At 31.4% G+C, this 21,189-nt stretch overlaps 1 protein-coding gene across 1 annotated transcript in view; it reads left to right on the top strand.

Moving 5' to 3' along the window:
• Positions 1 to 21,189, top strand: part of LOC139491082 (ribitol-5-phosphate xylosyltransferase 1-like) — a 56,779-nt gene that overhangs the window by 15,427 nt on the left and 20,163 nt on the right. Inside the window, exon 3 of the mRNA XM_071278395.1 lies at positions 17,827 to 17,926. Coding sequence (XP_071134496.1) covers positions 17,827 to 17,926 — 100 coding nt within the window. The remainder of the gene's footprint in view (positions 1 to 17,826; positions 17,927 to 21,189) is intronic.

Here is a 21,189-nt window from a genome sequence, read left to right as displayed (position 1 = left end):
GTATAGTTAACTATACAAATCCTTGATTTAAAGGATGACTTTTTCAAACAAAAAGATGTTCGAGCATATGCAATTTAATTGTCTTTCCTCTTGCAATAGTATAAATATATTTGACTTCTCTACCATTTACACTTAAATTCCCCATTCTTAATGAAAGAATTGCAATTGAGAATGAGGGTCTGACGAGTTGAAAACAAAGCTTTACAACAAAATTTCTAAATTGTCAATTGTGGACTTTCTATTTTTATGTAGCAACATTCCATCGGCTGTATTATATATGAAGTGTGAATCTCTTAGTTAAAACAATATTCCAGAGCTTGCTTCCTATCATGGAAATATAGGAAAGGTGTACTGTCCTATCATGGAAATATAGGAAAGGTGTACTGTCCTATCATGATTTAATAGAGGGATGCTACTATCCTTGAAGCTAGCTACATGTACAATGTATATTGAACCAAAGGCCCCAAGTGGTAATCATCCTTAGTTTTACAGATGCCGCCATCATAAGCTGTATCAAGCTCGAATATTGTATCCATATTTGCCCCAACTGTTCAACCTCTGTGGTCGTATCATGCTGCACTCAGCAAAGCATTTTATTGTATTCTAAATAGTTGAATTGCCATTGCTACTGAAATACTTTCTCTCTACTGTTACTTTTGAGAAGTCTTAGCTGGGGGTAATAGAGTATCCAGTATCTCCTTTATATTAGGTAGGATATCAACTTCAGACAAAGACTTTTAGTCCTTATCACTTTGATATTTGAAGATAAATCTTCATTATTTCAATATCAATGCAAAGATTTATATTCTGTATAATTCTTATGAATGTACTTGTATGGTGAAATAAATGGCAGCAGCTGTTTTGTTCAATATTTTGCAGATAAAGTTTTGCCTTAGGGAATGTTTGTTACGCAATATTATAATTACTCTGTGATCCATTCAAGCTTTACTAATCTCATTGTAAGATTCCTAAACCTTAAAGGACGATTCTGTTCAAACTTTATTCTCAGTTGGAATGGTGTACAGAATTCAGAGCTATAGGATACATGTAGTGTTAATATGAAGAATAGTGATAAAAGTACTGTGTTGTTTTTTTTAGAGAATATGCTTATTTTACAATACATATTGGGATTGTTTGGTCGCATGCAAATCTGTCATTCTTTTCTAACCAATAGGTTGCAGGATTATTACTTTGAAGCAACTGTTTCCCTGTAAAGTTAACAATCTGCTGCTGTTTACATTCCCCTCTTCTTTTCTTATTGCTCTGTCTAAAATATTTATTTTTCAAAGCCCTATCAATGCTCAACAGAGAAGTTTGATTGTCTCTGAACAACAACATTGCTATAATTATGATAAACTTTTATGTATTGGTTTATAAAGTTGATATTACCAATATTGCATTGTAAGACTGGAGGATATAATCGTGTTATGATATTAATTTGTGATGTTATTATGATTGTGTTTTTTCGTCATTATACGGTGTTGGCTGATTTTATTGTCGTGTCCGGAAGAGATGTTGTAATGTTATAAGGTTTACTTGGATGATTACTTCCAACTTAATTGTTTTTGTAGAACAGTATACTTTATTTTTTACCTCTCTTCCTGATTTGAATTGGTCTCAGATGCATTATACCAGCAATAAAAAAACATGTTAATTACATATAATTTCCAAGCTACATATTATTATAAGATATGACCTGAATGGCCACAATCAATCCATCCTCATTTATTGTTTAATTGGGATTCCATAAAAGCAATTGTAGTGGGGTTTTTTTTAGCTCATAAGTTAAATTACAGATTATTATGATTGAGTTTTAGGACTTTTGATCTGATCAATAGCATTATAGATATTTAGAAAAACCCTTCTCATTCCAAATCCTGTTACCACCCACCCTAAGCCTAATATCACTGCCCAACTTTCTACACATTTCTAGTGTAAGGTGCAATTTCTTATATTGTATATTTTTTTGCATCCTCCATGAAAATCCAGGCTTACTTCTAATTCTGAATCCGATTTTTGTAAATTTCACTTGATGATATTATTGAGTGTTTCCAAGCTGTAAAAGGAATATTATTACACTTTTGCATGCTAACATTTCTAGAGGAGAGTTTATTGTTTCTTGATATTATGTTTAAAAAAAATGAATGTGTCTAATCCACAAAACTTTATCATCTATGTCAGCAAGCTCTGCAGGGAATAGCCCTTTATTAGAAGATCTATACAATCTTTAAATACCCAAACTGAAAGAAATCTGATTAGAGAGTCCCTTTACTCTTTAACTTGAAATAATGCAGAGAACCGGCAAGATTTTCAGTACAAGACGAAAATTCTTTCATTTTGTTGAAATAAAGTACTGACTGTTACGTCACTGCAACGAATAAACTGTCTCAGTAAACAAAATGTAATGTCCACCAGAGATATTTGAAATATAAATCAAATTATTACTGGTTTCCTATTTGATTTTCTTATTTGTCTGTCTGTTACTAGACTGAAGCACATCACACTGACTGATAAGACTTGTATCCTGTTGATAATCAGAGATCAATTACAGCCAGGACACAAATATATCATATCATTTCTCTACAGTGTGAAATTTTTTTTTCAGGCTTTTTATACAAATTGATGTAAGATTAATATAAAATGATGAATGATATGTATTTATAGTTATATAATACTTATGATTAACTTTTATTGCTTGATTATTAACGAGGGTCTGTATGGCGCTGCAAGAGGTTTTTAGAAAAGAATTTTCTTCTCACTTTTCTGATTGAGGTAATAAGAGCAGGTTTAAGTTATTACATGTCCAATTTCAGAATTCTCTTCAGCTGTTGTGGCAGTCTGTTCTTGTTAGTTTTCTAAGTAATCTTAACAAATTTCTTGGTTATTTTATTTGTATCTGTATAAATATGAAAGTAAAGGTAACTTCATTTGTGTTCATTGTTTTGGATATCATAAATCATCTTTTCGGTGTGGTGTTGGATTTTTGAAAATATTATTCCAGAATGCAAATAGTTTCTCAAATTATGAAACCAGTGTTAGTGTCAAATATTTGGTAATCTTTGTCCAATTTGGTTATTATAACTCACATCTTTTCTAGACCTCAGGACACAAAGAGCTTTTTCGTAAAGTGTGTGCACTTGTCCTTTAATTAATTCTCTCCCCTAGAAATCCTTTGACAAAAGATATGTAGAGTTCTTTATTATTAAACATACTTGCTAGTTAAATCAGTCAGATCCATTTTTTTTTGTATTTGTTTACCAAAGGTAAGACCTTGACTTGAAGTCATGAATTCAGTAGATTGAAGGTCATGACAAATGATTGAGTCTTCGCTGCATTTAGTTCCTACTGTATTTCTTTGATTCATACAGATGTGATCAAAGGATATATGTTTAAGATTACATTTATATGCTTTGGTTTACTTTAGGTTGAAATTAGTGTTCCACAGCAATAATTGTATGATATTTGCAAAATCAGTTTTGTTATGTAATGTTAAGGTTGGCAACTACAGTTGTTTTGGGAGCTATGTTCAATCCTTTGGGGTGATTTTAATATAGCCTTGAAACGATGGCACACAAACAGAAAATAGTCATCTTCGCTAGCCAAGGGTTACGATCCACTCCCCTCCTCTCCACCCTTGCAAGATCAAGCCAACATTTGTGATAACAATGTTGTGCCATCTATCGGTTGATTAAAGTCACAATACATTATTCCTGACCAATGATAGCACTTGAACTCTCTTCAGTGTGGAGGTAAAACACAGTAGCGTCTATAGTCTACATACTTGGTGAAGCTGGAAACGAAAAAAAAACTTTGACATTTCAACATTTGTTCAAGGAACACACACAGGAACTTCTATTAGTTGATTAAAACATTTACAGCGGATTCCATTGAGTGTGTAGCGAAAGTTATATCTTTGGTTAGCTTGCTTGTTAGCTGAACCGTGAAGTCATTATTAGGTCAGGTTTACTAACCTCCTTTCGAAATAGCATAGTCCAACAGACAGATCGATTGATTTTCTATTGGACTAGTCTATTCTTAAAGTAGGGTAGTTTACCTAAGCTAACCATGACTTCATGGTTCAGCTAACAGGCAAGCTAACCAAATATGTTACCTTTGGCTACACACTCAATGGAATCCGCTCTTAATTGTCAATAAATATCATGGTATGTTTTGGGTGGTAAAGACTTGTTGCACAATCAGCATGTGACAATTGTTTACCTACATTTTCTACTTTTACACATGATCATGTTATAGGTGCTTTTTGGTTGGATGCAGCCAGTTAGGACTGCAACCAATGAAAATGATTACCTTGTGTCTCCTAAAGTCTTTCTCAATCCGCCAAGGGTGGGGAGTGTAATGTTACCCTTGGCTATAATAAAGATGATATAATAGTATGTTATCCTAAAATTTGGTCCAATGACATTAATACAAAATATACAAGAACAAAATAAAATTATTTAATCAAACAATGATAGACAAACATTTGGCTCAGTGATCATCAACAAGAAATCCTAAAACAAATTGAAAATTGTTTTTTTGCTAGAACTTGAGCAAGTTTTACCAAAAGCATGATATCTGTGTGTGTATCCATGTAACAGTTTTCAAATGTTACTTTAATTGAAATCTTCAGACGTAACATGACAACAAACACTTCTATCTAACCCAGTCTAAATAATATACACTTCATAAGATGAATTCAATAGATCATCAACATCAAGAAAAAGTATATATAAAAAAAGTAAAGTAATGTTGACCTGTTTGTCTCATCCAGAATATAATAACTGAATTCTGAAGTACTGATTTAGTTGATGTGGTAAAATGTGAATAACCTGTCAAACTGAATTTAGACTGCAGTGTGATATATGAGTCCATATATTGAGTTACAGCTGACAGAATGTTCTGTTAATTTGATTGAATTATCCCCTGAAGCAACTATTGGTACTCTTTAACATAAAAAATAGAAAAAAACATTGTACATGTCTGGTTTTTAATGTTTAGAAATTCACTTCCAACTTAGAGTTTTGGGGTCATGTCAGGGGCGGATCCAGCCATTTTAAAAAGGGTGGGTTCCTAACCCAGGACAAAGGGGGGGTTCCAATTACATGTCCCCATTCAAATGCATTGATTGTCTAAAAAAAAGGGGGTTCCAACCCCCGGAACCCCCCCTCTGGATCTGCACCTGCATGTGATCTAGAACAAGGTGCAGATGTCCTGACAGTTTTTATCTTTTTCAAGAGGAAAAACAAGTAAATTTTTAATCCCTGTGTGTATTCTTTTTATTTTAGGCCAACATTTTATGTTTGAGTACTAAACTTCAATGAAGAAAAACCATTTTTAATACAGTATTTTTTCATATTCAAATTAGTATAGTTAGATTTCATCAGATTTTGGTTCTTCATGATGAATTATTACATCTCTACATATGTTGCTTTCTCTCTCTCAGTCAGAAAGTTGTTCTACTAGAGAATTGAGGATGTTTTATAAAGAGATTATGCAGTGAACGGTCACTTTCATATATATCATAAAACTATTGTTGACTAATATTCCAGTCAGCAAAGACCGAGGAGAAATCCCAATTGTCTGTGATGTGTTATTCCTGAGAATATCCAATATCTATATGACTATATAATTGATCTATTGTGATTACAAACTTGCTGACATGCCAACAGAAATAATAAGCTTTTAGCATAGGTCAAACGCACACTGGCCAAACAGGAAGTATAGACCGTAGCGTTTAAATATTTAGTTGAAGAAACTTTTTAGTTATGATATGATGTATTTAAAACTCCATTTATCATTCGACTTAATTGGACTGCTGGACTGTGAATTTTTTATATTTTCGGTGGATTAAACCCATTCCTAATAGATAAAGGGAAATTTTTATTTTTATGGAAATTTGATGTTTTTGGATTTGCCAAATTTAGCATATAAGCCTATAGAAAATTTGTACTTCTCTGAAAATTTTAATTCTTGAGTTAAAACTGTGATTATAATAATGAATCCACAGTGTGCTCTGTTTGGTTTAAGATTAGTTAACATATTTTTATTCAGGACAAAACCGAACAATACCATGCATTAATTTATTTCAACAGTCACTCAAATTAATATAAGATAAATATGATAAATAACCAATTTGATCTGTCCAGAACCCTTTATGATTCAGAAATTGAAAATCCATGAATCATGACAAATGTTTTAAAGAGTAGACAATTTATCTTTTAGCACTGATCTTCTGAAGGTTTTCCTTTTAAATAACATATTTTCCTTATTTTCAAAAAAAAAGGTTACCTTTAAATGTAAAAGATTTGATCTTTCAATTGAATCCCTGGACAGGGAATTAAACAGTTCATTCACACCAATAAATGCTTTTTATTGGAAAAGGATAAGAAAGTTATCCGTAATTTGATTCTCCAATGTTATATTAACAAGATTAAGAGACTAATTTACTGAAACATTTGCCAAAACATAAAAACAACATTGTGGTTTTCATTGTAATAAATAAAACCATATAGATTTGTTTTTCTTCCTGTTCCTTTACATAGAGATGATCATGACCACATTGAGTTCTGTCCACAATATCTAATCATTGTAGGTCTAACAAATGACTGACCGAGATGTGAGATCTACTGCTGATGTAATTAGTGAATTAAATATAGAACAAAAGTAATGAATTTTCTGTAACAAATTTGTGTAAAGCATATTGATCAGACTTTGGAATGAATTGTCCATTCTAGAGGGTGGTAAAAAGAATTAACTGACACATTTTATTAAGAATGATTTCTGTACCACTGCAACATTTATGAATAAAAAGAGATGTGACAGGTAACACCATTTATAGGCAGTCACCTTACATTATATATTGCGATCCAAATGAAACTTGTCCACAGACTTCAAACTTATTGGTCAATATATTTAAATTTTTGTCAGTTCTATTGTCCCTATAATCTATCACTCTATTTACCTGGTTAAAAAAAAGAGACCATCTCCTTCTTTGTTTCTATTTTCCATTTAAGAATATTTCAAGGCTGAAAAATCTAACAATGAAACAGATCTATTTGATTTATAAATTGATATAGTAAGCTATTTTTATGCCCCATTTGTGGGCATTATGTTTTCTAGTCTGTGCGTCTGTCTGTTTGTTTGTTCGTCTGTCCGTCTGTCTGTTCGTCCCACTTCAGGTTAAAGTTTTTGGTCGAGGTAGGTTAAAGTTTTTGGTCAAGGTAGTTTTTGATGAAGTTGAAGTCCAATCAACTTGTAACTTAGTACACATGTTCCTTATGATATGGTCTTTCAAATTTCAATGCCAAATTAGAGATTTTACCCCATTTTTACGGTCCACTGAACAGAAAAAATGATAGTGCAGATGGGACATCCGTGTACTTAGGAAACACTTTTGTTTCTGTATATTTGGAAGTAGATTATTAACAATATTTAGCTGCTGAATAAATCTCTGAAATATTTTTTTGTGGACAATTTTGATTCCTGGTGATAGAATTTGATTAACTCAATTGCACTTCTTGGAGAACTTGTTATGTTTTAACAGGCGCGGATCCAGAGGGGGGGTTCCGGGGGTTGGAACCCCCCCTTTTTTTTGACCGATCAATGCATTTGAATGGGAGCATATAGCTGGAACCCCCCCTTTACTCTGGGTTGGGAACCCCCCCTTTTTAAAATGGCTGGATCCGCCCCTGTTTAAGATGATATTTTCAGTTTCAATATGGTTGTCTTAAATGATTATAAGCCATGACAAAAATTAAATCCATCTATTTTTTCAGTCTTCGTTGGTACTCAACTTGTAATTTTCCTGGAAGAGATAACACCCTCAAGTGTCACTTGTAGCTGTATAATGAGAGACAATGCATAATGTCATAAAGTGTGGCTTTCATTTTCTTTAGAGCTTAAAATCTCTTTTTTAAACAGACACAATAAAGCATTGATTTGAGTTCATGAAGCTTTGATCTTAAGGTTATAAATAGAATCTGCTATATCTCCATAATGAATCAGAACTCAGATTTATAAGAATACCTAAAGTGACTTTTTATGTATGTCTACTTTTTATTAGATTTATACATAGATAAAACTTTTAATCTCAGTTTCAATAAGCTTATTATCTTTTGATTTCCCAGACTCTTGGGTACATAGTGTATAATGTTATCCTATAAAAGTAGTCTACAAATTAAAACTGTTTTATTTGCATCAATATCAATCGGGCTTATTATAGAGGAGGATTTTATAATTAGAAGAAACACCTAACTCTTTAATGCAAAGTTTTAGCAAACCCCATTTTTTTCAGTTTTTCTGTCAATTTTTTTTTGTAGAAATGTGTATATTAAGGATTGTTATTGCCCTTATTGACTAGTACATTTCCACAGTTAACCAAGGCATAGAGATTTAATTATTTATATAACCTGTCTTTCAAGCATCATAATTTTGAAGAAATGTTAAGTTATGTCAATTCTTGAAGAAGCTGTTTGCTGATGGGTACAGATCTTCCATTAACCACACCTTTGATTTTAAGTTCAATCAGTTATCAAATACTAAACACTTTGTAAATTCCTCACAGGAAACTAAGGTGCATATTAAATAATGATGCCATTGTTCTTGTGTCCATCTGTGTGAACTTATCACTTCTGTAAGGCACAATAGATTCCTGTCTAGATTCTGTCTTAGATCCAGTCTTCATCAAGCTTTAATTGTTTCCTGCTTGGCCATGGGGAGTGGGTGAACTTGTATAACTGACAGGTTACAGGTCAAACTTTAAGGTTATACCTTGCCTGCCTATGTCTTTAAGGGTATACTGTAGGTCTGTCTCTAGTCTTACATTTGACTTTCATCAGAAAATGTTCAGTGCATGAAATTAGAAGTGCATTTGAACCTTTCAATTTGACATCAATGGTCAAATGTCAAGGTCACATATTCTAGTATCAAAAAGCAGCCAATCAAATTATCTGCCTGAATAGTTGAAGCTCAAAGTACAATGAGTGAAGTTGAGCACTGCTGTAGAAATCTTGCATTGACTTCCACTCTAATACTGGCCACTGTACTTCCCAGTAAATTTCATTAAACAACATTTTGAAACAATTTTTGTGACTTTAATTAACTCAAATCATTTCGGAAGAAGGCTTTTTCTTTAAAAAAAAATGGCCAACATAGAAAGTTGTGGTTTAAGTGCATTTGGGTTGTCAGAGTTTAGAAAAATTATTCTACAAATAGTTTTAATTAAATATAATATGAGGATTCAAGGAAGAATATGTGACTGCTAGTTTATGAGTGTCATATATTTTGTTCTGCCAGAAACCTTCTAAAAATATTTGATAGATATTAAAGTCAAACTAATTGAATTTAATGAAGCTTATTGTCTTCAAGGATATTTGTTACCCATAAAGTAAGTTCTATTTAGAAGAATTGTTGTTGACAATGTAAATAAAAAACTGAAATGTAATTCTGACAGTTAATGACAACGAAGTCTTGGAAAGAAAATCCATTTAGATCTTCTAGGACAAATGTGTTTGAGTTCAATGTTAGTTTCAGGTTGTTACTTTGAAATTCAGTATGGTAAAACCTAAAAGGAATGTGATAAATTGGATTTGTTCCAGCAAATTAGGGAATTCTAAAGGGTTTTGGAGAAAGGAGAAAGGATATTAGTATCCCACATAGTTGATCAGTGATTGGAATTATTGTGAACAAGGACCAGTATAATTGAATTAGAGGAATGACTTCACTGAGATTAGTTCAATTGCAACAAGTTAAAAAAAAAGAAAGTTATCTGAAAGTAATAGTTAAGTTCATCATCCCTGTCTGGCCTTGACAGAGTAAAAAAGTGAGACCTAGGTATGCAGCTGTTTCTAGTGGCAATGGCAGCAGGAATTCACAGTTTGGGATTAGGTCAGTTTATGGTATCTAAACCAACAGTGGCAGATCAATGATATTTGGTATGCATCCAGATTTTACTGTACTATTGAGGTGACCTTACCCCTTGCTGTCATTTAGATGAATCCTTTTCTGATTGGTCTTTTCATATCAGTTTATATCAGGGGTTTTTCTAAATAAAGGCAACAATAGTATACCGCTGTTCAAAACTCATAAATCCATGGCCAAAAAACAAAATTGGGGTAACAAACTAAAACTGAGGGAAACGCATTAAATATAAGAGGAGAACAATGACACAACATTAAAATTTAACACACACAGAAATGGACTAAGCATTAGACAAAATCCTATGAGAATAACAAATATAACATCAAAACCAAATACATGAGTTTGGGATAGATAAGTACCGTGACACTTCTTATAGTAATGTGAATTCACACTCAAAAATAAGAGAAAACAAACAACACAACGGAAACACAACGTTAAAATGTAACACACACAGAAACGAACTATAATATAACAATGGCCATATTCCTGACTTGGTACAGGACATTTTTAAAGGAAAAAAAAATGGTGGGTTGAACCTGGTTTTGTGGCATTCCAAACCTCCCTCTTTTATGGCCATGGGAAATATAACATTAAAATGACAACACAACATTACAGGACTACAATATAAATAAATAGGAGAACATACTAAAAAGCTTGATTCTTTATTTGTGGAATCCAGGACCAGTGGAAATCCTCAAACAAAACCAAAATACAGCTTGTCCTGTGAAACAAAAACACTTACAGATACGTACACTTATGGAGCAGGATATGCATACCCTTCTTGAGCACCTGAGATCACTTTGGTTTTTTGTGGGGTTCATGTTGCTCTGATTTTAGTTTTCTATGTGGTGGTTTGTGTACTGTTGTTTGCCATTGTATCGATCCCTGAAGCATATTTTGATTGATAAGTTTGAATGTATCTCCTTGGTGTTTTTTGCCTCTATTTTACAAGGATTTCTTTTTGCCAAGAAGCAAGAATCTAGTTATAAAAAGCTCCTCTTTTACACTCTGATTTTCCTTATCTAAAATTTTCTTATAAATTGATATTACTAATAGAACACTTTATATGTGACCAATAACAGTTGAAGGTTTAAAATTAATAGATCTGTGTGACAAAGTTACTTAATTTATAAAGTCTGTAAATAGATTAGTAAGGGAACATAATAGTTAATGACAATTTTCCATGTCTATATTACATAATCATTACAAGGCGACAATTAATGGCTACTAATCATCAAAGTGGCTACTATCTTTTCACTTGAATCACTTTGATGCTGTTATGGAAGCTAATTTACTACCTTTCGTAATTCACCATCAAGGTTTTCTTTGCATATAGTAAACAATTCCATTGCAGCAATTCTCTTTGGATAAGCTTTTATTTGTCGTTTAAATCAAGCAAACAGAATTGACATCATTTTCTTTGAAATTGGATGGCATTAAAATGTGGGGAGAGATAATCTTAACAATATAACATCATGTAGGAATTGAGATTCTAACAACATATTTGTGCATCAATACTTCTTAAAATTCATGACAAAGGCTTAAATGATCACGGCTGACTTAAACAAACACAATTAGGGTGTTACGATGGATATTAGTTTTGGAGATAGATTTGTAGTTTTGATTCTGTTCATGTTATGTTTAGAGTTCATTTTTGATCTTTATGTTATCCCATTTAATCAGTTGTATAAGAAAATTGACATGTTTTGCAGCTTTTGCTACTGAAATTTAAAGGAAGATAAAGTAGAATAAGAAAATGACAGTATAATTGTATTTGAAAATTTACATGCATCAATTTGTGATTTGATGGTCACAAATTGAATTCTTAGGTGACTATTTATAAATTATGCATTTTAATGTCAATCACAAGATGTCTTTGCTAATGCATACACTATTTTAGGGACCATCTTTTAAAACCTTGTATTATACAGAACTTATAATGTCATAACCTTTTATCTGTTCTCATTGGCATCACTACAATTGCTTCTACTGTAATTAAAGTGTTTTCTCTCGTTATGTGAAATATTTTTAAAATTTTGTTTAGAATGAAACAAAATACAGTTTTTATACTTGCCATTTTCTCTTGAAAAAATAATAATAATCTATAGATCTCCACCAAAAGTACTTCATCAATTACCTGTATTGAATTCTACATTAAATTTCTGTTCAAAAACATGTTTTGTAAGCCCTGCACTCAAAACACATTTTGCAAGTATTTGTAACAAAAAACATATTTCTGCTACTTTTTCATGACAAAAGACTATTGATATTATATTGAGAGGATATAATTAGCTTAGGTAATGATAATTGCAACATTCAAACTAATAGTTCTTTGAAATTTTTTTCTTTCAGCTTTATACTACACATTAAAATCGGATGTCATAAAAGTTGACAAAGACTTCTTGAAATATTTTCAATTCTATGTTGAAAATCATCTGAAATGCAATTAGAAAAGTAACCTTACGTCATTGCAAATAATTTCTAAAAAAATAATTCTAGACTGTCATCATTTACAAATATTTGCTCCATATAATCAAATTCATGTTATAGATTTGTGGCCTCCAAGTCAAAACAACCCATCTATGGTAAGATGTATTCTTTAAATTGAACACCAAATCCCTAAAGAAATTGTTAGAGATTAAACACATCATTGCTATGGGTATAATGTGGTGTGCTTCTTGTCATAATGGCTATTGGGTGACGGAAAATGGGAATAACAATTGTATACTGCCTTGTTAAGAATAACTTGTGACATCACTGCATGTACAATTGGGAAATTGAAATTTCTTAATTCTTAGCGTGGTGACCATAAATAGGTAACAAACTGTAATTACAAAACCAAAATACACATGGTGGTTTTTATTTTTAAACAGAAATGAAAAACATGTTGATGTTTTTATAAATAATGTAATATGCTTGGTAAATATCTCCTGAGAATTCAAATTTACACCTACACCTAATATTTCTGAGAGTTTAGGTGTGATTTCAATGTATGTCTTAAAGAAGAACCATTTAATAAGAAGACCTATTAATTTTAGTTTCTTGTGTATAATTTGGAGTTTAGTATGACGTCCATTATCACTGAACTAGTATACATATTTGTTTAGGGGCCAGCTGAAGGACGCCTCTAGGTGTGGAAATTTCTTGCTGCATTGAAGACCCATTTGTGGCCCTCGCTGTTGTCTGCTCTATGGTTGGGTTGTTGTCTCTTTGACACATTCCCTATATTTCCATTCTCAATTTCATTCTAATTTGTATATTTTTTTAAACCCTGACTGAAATCTCTAGGTTTTTAACCGGATTTTTGTGACAAAAATGTCGGTTATTGATTTGAGGATGTACGGCGGGCGATTTTGACTTTTACCGTTCAGGAGTTATGGTTCTTGAAAGAGTTAAAAATGGTTTTTCCAGTCGTGTTCGTGCATTTACGCATTAACTGTTCTACCAAAGCTTCTCAAATTTTAATATGTTGTTACAAATGACAAAATGGAGGTCAAGTTCAATAGTGACGATTTTGACTTTTACCGTTCAGGAGTTATGGTTCTTGAAAGATTGAAAAATGGAGTTTCCAGTCGTGTCCGTGTATTTACGCATAAACTGTTCTACCAAAGCTTCCCAAATTTTAATATGTTGTTACTGATGACAAAATGGAGGTCAAGTTCAATAATGACGATTTTGACTTTTACCGTTCAGGAGTTATGGTTCTTGTGATATTGCCAGGACACAAATAAATGTTAATAAATCCGGTTTGCTGTCGTTGTGACAGCCTCTTGTCTATGGTATGAAGTCAATACTACCCTACCATTACACTGTACTAAGTATAACTGTTTCATACCAGCGTATAATTGGCATTGGCTGTCTATTTCAACTTTTATCGACATCATGCTTAAAAGCATTTCCTAAAACAGTCCTTTTGTTTCCAGTGCGTATATATCAGTCACTGATAATCAAGAGACTTTACTTCAATTTGTTTTTAAATCTTTGATTGCAAGTTTGCAACCATGACTAACAGTTAATCACGGAGTTCTACAAAGATGAATTTATTAAAGATTCTGTCAGATGCATAAAGAACATGTGATTAATCATGCAATTTAAATTACTTTTTTCAAAGTTATTTTATAACATGATCAACAAGACATGATTTGGGTATATTGGAAAAGTAAAATGTTCCGTTGTTGACTTTGATAGAAGCTAGAATAAATAGTTAGACATGCATAATAAAACGTTGCAATCGACCTTTAAGGCTTGAAATAACAGCTTGTTTTTTGTTGCCAGTACTTATAATAATTTATTTTCAACTCTTCTCTTGTTTGAAGAAAACTTGATTGTTTTTAGCATGGTTAAATATGTCTACAGTATAAATAAATAGACTCTGTAATCTTTTAAGTAAATAATGAGACTTCTCAATCATTGAATGTACTCAAGACATCTTGTTGGCAGTTAAATCATACTTCTTTGACCTAGCTATTTCTGTAAAACTTTCAAGAATCCTAAGTACCCTTGGATTTAAGTTGTTCAATGTGTACAGATTTTGAATAGCTATAAATATCACTTGTGCTTTATTTAAGCAAATCTATTGAATTTCGAAGTTTTTCTCAGTGGGTTTTAACAACATTAGCAAGTCTACTGAACACTTTACTTCAGCTTATTCTCAGTAGCATTCTTACAACTGTAAAGTATTGACAAATATATTATTTACTTTTTCACTTGTCTTTAATTGAAATTTTGATTGATTTTGTAATATCTTGGAAACTTTAGGTGCGAACAGTGGAAATTCTCTGTCAAATTTGATGAATTTATCATTTATCTTCCACAAGTATATATTGATCACATGATAAATTCATTCTATTATAGATCTCTATATATCACCGTGTAGATTGAGATAAAATTGTTACAATTATACTTACATTATTGCAACAGGAGATAAAATGCTACAATTATACTTATATTAATGCAATAGAAGATACGTTGTTACAATAATACTTATATTAATAGAACATTAGGTGGTCAAGAATTCAGTCATGGGAATATATTTTGCTTCCATGTCTTGTCAAATCACAGTACAATTTGAAATATATAATATATCATTCTAAATACTTTTGAAAGAATTTAAGAATTTTATTTACTTTTGCATTTTCAGGGTCAAATGATTGTTCTTATAGTACCTGATGTAAGATATAAGGTTTATTGTAGTCTTGTTTCACAATTAATTGGTGGTAGGCCATAACTTTAACCATGGAACATGACTATTAACGGCTTTGAGGTTCTAATTTGAAAAACAAATTTTGGTAGCTAGTCTTTAAAGAATACTTGAGTTCTAAAGTGCTTGAAAACTAACTAATTATCAGAGTAGCATTCGCAAACTTAAAGAATTGCAAAAAAAATGATTTTAATTATATTACTTAAGTAGTTTGAAGCTGAAATTTACAGTGACCTAAATATAGAATATAAGCTTTAAAATAAAAGGATTGTAACAAAAATCTTATAAATATAAAGCAATAATTACTTAAGGTTGTTAGTTACAAGACTTTTCTCTGATTGATTGTGATCAGCAAGAGGGTGTCTGTAATTAACGTGAACAACTTGGTCAGTATTTATTTGTCTGGCTGGGGAAAATTACATCTTGATTGCAAGAAAATTTCTTCTTCTAAAGTCACCTAACATTGTAAGAATCAGAAATTGCAACTGCTGATCAAACACGGGAGTGACAGATATTTAATGAAATTCCAAAATAGCAATGATAAATTTTGCTAGAGATGCCCCCTGTCAATCAACTGGCTGCGGTAATCAAAAATCAAGTGGTATATTTCCTTTTCTTATTGAATATTTCCAGTGTAAAAGGTTTATTATGTATGTTTTTATTGGTACAGAGTGGTTTTGATTGATTAATTGATACTGGAGGTCATAAAAATAAATATTTACAGAGATAATTGCTTATTAATCAATTGTTAAGAGGGAAATCTTCTGGTTTGAAGGTTGGAAATGTAAGATTTGTTTCTGTAGGTTGAAAGTTATTACATGAAAGGCTGGTAGAAACAAATTATTGACTTCTAACAAAAAGGGAAATATAGAGTTTTATTATTATATTATTTATAATTGATACACTTTTCTAATATAATAGTAAAAGCTTGCATAACATATTGTTAGACTGGTGTGTTTGCTATACAGTATTATCGCCAGATTATCTGTTTATTGTTGAAATAAGACTGTACATTTCTCTCTAGATTATCTTCTGGTTAATTATTTTGTTGGGTTGATGTTTCATGGATATTAAGCTCACATCCCCTTTTCTTCTGACATAAGCATCTTCTTATCATATCAGGACACTATGGATTGTAAGATTTGTAAGATTTCTTACTTTTAACACAATGAAATTTGAATTGAATTTTAATTAAAACTTAAGTTACTATGAATTCTACAATGATTAAAAGGAATATTGAAATAACCTTAATAACTGTAGACATGCAAGACTGGTACCACTTTGTATTCTACATTTTTAAGTTCTAGTGTCAATTACTTCCCCTTGAATGGTTTGACAAGAGTTGTCTTTCTTAGGAGGAGGTACACTCTGAATGCTCCAACAGGGGGGAAAGTGTATTTTATTATTATGAATTATCATCAGTATTTTAAGGGTATTTTTTTCATGTTCAGACAGCATATTCCTGTTGATAGACTTGTTAGCTTTTTGTTATATATCAGGGGTAATGATTTGGAATGCATGGTTCTTGCCCCTTTCTCATCCATTGTTACTTCACTCCTCCACATCATTTAAAGACCTCAAATGCATATTATTGAAGTAGCAATTCATCTAGTGAAACAACTTCATACCAGGTCATCAAGGGACCATTACTATGTCTTAGATTTATTACCATAGTTGCAATATCATATACCAGACATAACTGGGATTCATTTAACAAGAACAAAAGTTTTATAAATATATGACAAGCTCTTTCATGTAGATCTAAAATATGAAATCTATATACAATTCATAATACTTTTATTACATTTACAAATTAGATTATGTGACAGGTTGGTCTTACAAAATCATTTTAAACAAATGTAATACTGTACCATATTTAACTTGATATACATCATTTTTTTATGATTTGGTTACACATGATAGATATATTTGTAAGTTTGTTGAACATGTAAGAAAAACTACAAGTTTTAGAAGATCATTAGGTAAATAATTACATTAGATGTATGTTTCATTATAATACGTTATTCTGATTGGCTAACTAGCAATCTCGTGATATTCCTTAATTAATTGCATTACACAATGAAATTGCATTACACAATGCAACTTTTCATTCATGATGACATGAGGTCCCACAATAGTAAATGAAATAAAAACTTGATAAAAGGCGAGTTTTCATGATCCTATAGGTAAAAATGTAATTATAAGTATTGAATGCTTTTTTTTGTAACTTCATATGGTTGTAAAAGCATTGACCGTGCACACATTTTTAGTATGAAGAGCTTCCGCGCTTCATACAAAATGTACTTCGGTCAACGCTTTTACACCCCAATAAATTTATAAAAAAGAGCATTCAATTCTCAAATAAATATTTTTCCACTGTTACACTCATTCCTACAAAAACAAATGATTTCTCCATCAGGTACACCATTACCTTATATCACATAGGTTTTACCCATCAGATGGAGAGAAAAAAACAAAAGAAATTTCCAATATCAGGAATTATTTTTTGAGACTTGGTTTTTAATTAGAACCTATTTTTAATCTTGAAAAATTTAAGGACATTTCTACAAAATTTCTGCTTAGAAAATAATGCTTTAATTGTGTCATGGATGGAAACCCTGTATGCTTTGTTTTTCTATTGCATGCAGTCTTCCAGTACTATTTTACTGATGTTAGTTCATCCTCATGTATTTAAATTTTATTTTCAGGTCAATACTTATGGGAACACATCCTTGGTGGTAGCACAAAGTTTAGCACCAGTAATACATGGTCTCATGGGGAGAAAAAGATAGACAATATTGAGTTTAGGTGAGATATGTGAAGTTATTAATGGCATGAATATTACAACATCACAAAACATTACTCTATAGGATTATCACTAAATCACTAAAATGAGGGGGATATACTGATTAATAATAACCTTGATGATTGACTAAATATCAGCTTTAAATACTGTATTTCAATTATTTAGCACTGTACACATATTTATGGCCATATCTTCTGCATGCAGTGCAATACATCCCACCTTTGGACAAGCCCTCTGATACTATATTTCTAAATATCACTGTTGAAAATACTCAGTAGACAGCTAGTTGTTATAAATTCTGTAATTGGAAGCGAAAAAATAATGCATATTTTTTTCACCACTTTTTTTTTATATATTTGTATGTTAACAGTGAATCTTGACTTTTGACTCTTGACTACATGAGCATTACTTCCCCTGTCAAATTTACCTGAATTATTGGAGTATAAAGCATTATCTTACCTCCTATACATTTCTAAGAATATGATTGGTTAAGAGCAACCTCGTGGAAACCGTGTATATTCCATATTAGGTTAGTAAGGTTCATATTACGTCACCTAATACGATATATATATGGGGTCAGTAAATACAATATGGGGATTCAAGCTTTGCTCCAACCCCATATGGAGGTTACTGACCCCATATGCATCGTATTTAAGGTCACTAGCACACTATGTAACTAATGATATCGTCCTACACAGTATGTCATATGGCACTCACATACTTGACCAATATGACTATTTAATAATATAAATGCAAATAGAAACAAATTTCACTTCTTCCATATTTTTGTCCATTTAAAAAGATAACTTTTTTAATTGAAATGGAATCCAAGATTATTTTTGCTTTGGCCTTTGTATTTGTTGTTTTACGTATTTGGATTATATAACAGTTTATATAATAGTTTATATAATAGTAAAGGTTAAATTAGGTTAGTAGATTTGAAAACATATATATCCCTGGTGTGACAATGAATACATATGTAAATATTCATAGTGCATATCAAGTATTGTACTGAATAATTGAAATGGAATGTTTAGTGGTAATATGTTTTTTGTTTAAACAAGATTGGATGTAGGAGGAATGTCAATGAGGTAGCAACTCACCTACAGATTCACAACGTGAAAGAAAATCAAAGAACCATATTGTCCTAAATCATCCAACAAGTATTTTCGTCAAATTTTTATCAAAATTACCAAACAGAAATACTGAGGATTCACTTATTTTCTGGTGTACCTATTGAGGAAAATTTGCATTTTCATGGATGTTTAATTTTGTGGTTTGGCCAAAGTTTGCATAAATTCCTACAGAAAATTTGCAATTCTTTGGACATAGATTGGCATTCATGTTTCCCAGGTAACCATGAAATCCCAGAAAACTGGTATCCAACGAATAATAATGAATCCACAGTATTTCATATTTGGTCAGCAGCTTGACAATGGTGGGTTGTTAGGTATGAGCACTTTCTAGATCTGTCAGAGGCCTGCTACCTGTTTGCTTATCATTTGAATTTTTTAGTATATCAAATGATATCTAATATTTGCATGGTCATGCTTTTTAAATACTGAACAGAATGACTTCATGTTTTGAGCAGCAGTTTGACAGTGATGAGTTATAACGTGCGATCTGTCACACACCTACATCCTATTTCTGTTACCTTGAATTACAGTAATTTATACACAAACTTGTTAGACTAAGTGTCAGTGGTACCATTATTAATTTAATAATATCCAATAGAATTGGAAATGAGCTAAAAAAGATCCTTCCAGCAGAAAATTGATATCACTTTTTGCCATATCAGCAGTTTGTCCATAATGATAAGAAATTAACTATTAGTCAATTTGACTTTAGTCAAATCAGTTACTAACTATGTATGGCAGTATCCTGATTATATCTAAACACTTCCTTTATGAAAAATGATGCAGCGGAAAATTTTATTATTGAATTATCTACAAAGGCCTTCGGTTCTGCTGTATCTGATAATTATATATCAACCATAGAACGGAACTGACTACTAAAATAGCAGAACTTCTAAATTCATCGAAATTAATAAATTACAATTTAATTTAGACTCTTTTCAGTTTTCTTCTAGAAAATAAATATTGATTCCAGCCAAATTAGGAACTTTCTGAAGGAGACATTAAATCTACCAAAGTGAATTAAAGAAATTGCATATGTTACCAATCCTAATACTTATTAGGTAAAATTAAATGATCCAACAAGTTTAATTTTGTCTGTAGCTACGAGCATGGCGACCAATTTTAGTTGTGAATAGTTTGATCAGCCTTGAGTTACAGAACTTGATGTTTCAACACAAACATAAGTAATATATAACTGATTAAGAATCAGATCTCTTAACTTATTCAGATATAAGCAATAACAGCAAATTGTCTCAGTTGTTTCCAACTTAACTTTTTGTCTGCAAAATAAAACTGTAATTTGTTTTTTGTGGTAACTTAATTGACTTTCAGGAGGTGTAATAGATTTATCTTCAAGGTATCAGTCAATTCACAGATACTACTTAAGATTTTAGTACTTTGATATTTCCTTAGATTCTTTAATTGTCAGGGTGGGAGGGAAATGACTTTTGATGTTTTTGTAATACATTGTACTAGCATTTAGTCATCCTTTCAATTTAATGTCAAAGAGATGCAGTTATTACTTTAATGCTTCATTAAAACTTTTTAAGAACGAAGAAGAATTGCTGGAGCTAGTAATATTGTTGTATGATTCACTATTTTTTTGTTGTTTTCTTAACTGACAGGCAACATGCTTATAGTGGTGTCAGGGTAGTGTGGTAGTGTGGTTTTAAGTCAAATCCATAAGCTCATCTAAAACTTTGTTCTTCTAAAACTTTGTTCTTCTTAAACTTTGTTCTTCTTAAACTTTGTTCTTTTTAAACTTTGTTCTACTTAAACTTTGTTCTACTTCAACTGTGTATAACAAAGTCTGGTCTTCTTAAACTTGTTCTATCTACTTTACTTTTGTTCTTCTTAAACTTTGTTATACTAAACCTTTGATCTACTTAAACTTTGTTCTTAACTTTGTTCTACTCAAATTTTGTTCTTCTCAAAAGTTTTTTTTTTTTTAACTTTGTTTTTTTACCTAAACTTTGTTCTACTCAAATTTGTTCTACTTAAATTTTGTTCTACCTAACTTTTGTTGTTCTGAAATTTTGTTCTACCTTAACTTTGTTCAACTCAAACTTTGTTATTCCTAAACTTTGTTCTACTTAAACTGTGTTCTTCTCAAACTTTGTTCTACTCAA

Source organism: Mytilus edulis, chromosome 1 (assembly GCF_963676685.1).
Source record: "Mytilus edulis chromosome 1, xbMytEdul2.2, whole genome shotgun sequence".
NCBI classification, from domain to species: Eukaryota; Metazoa; Mollusca; class Bivalvia; order Mytilida; family Mytilidae; genus Mytilus; species Mytilus edulis.
Note: the sequence above shows the minus strand (reverse complement) of the source record. Positions and strands in the feature narration are given on the sequence as shown.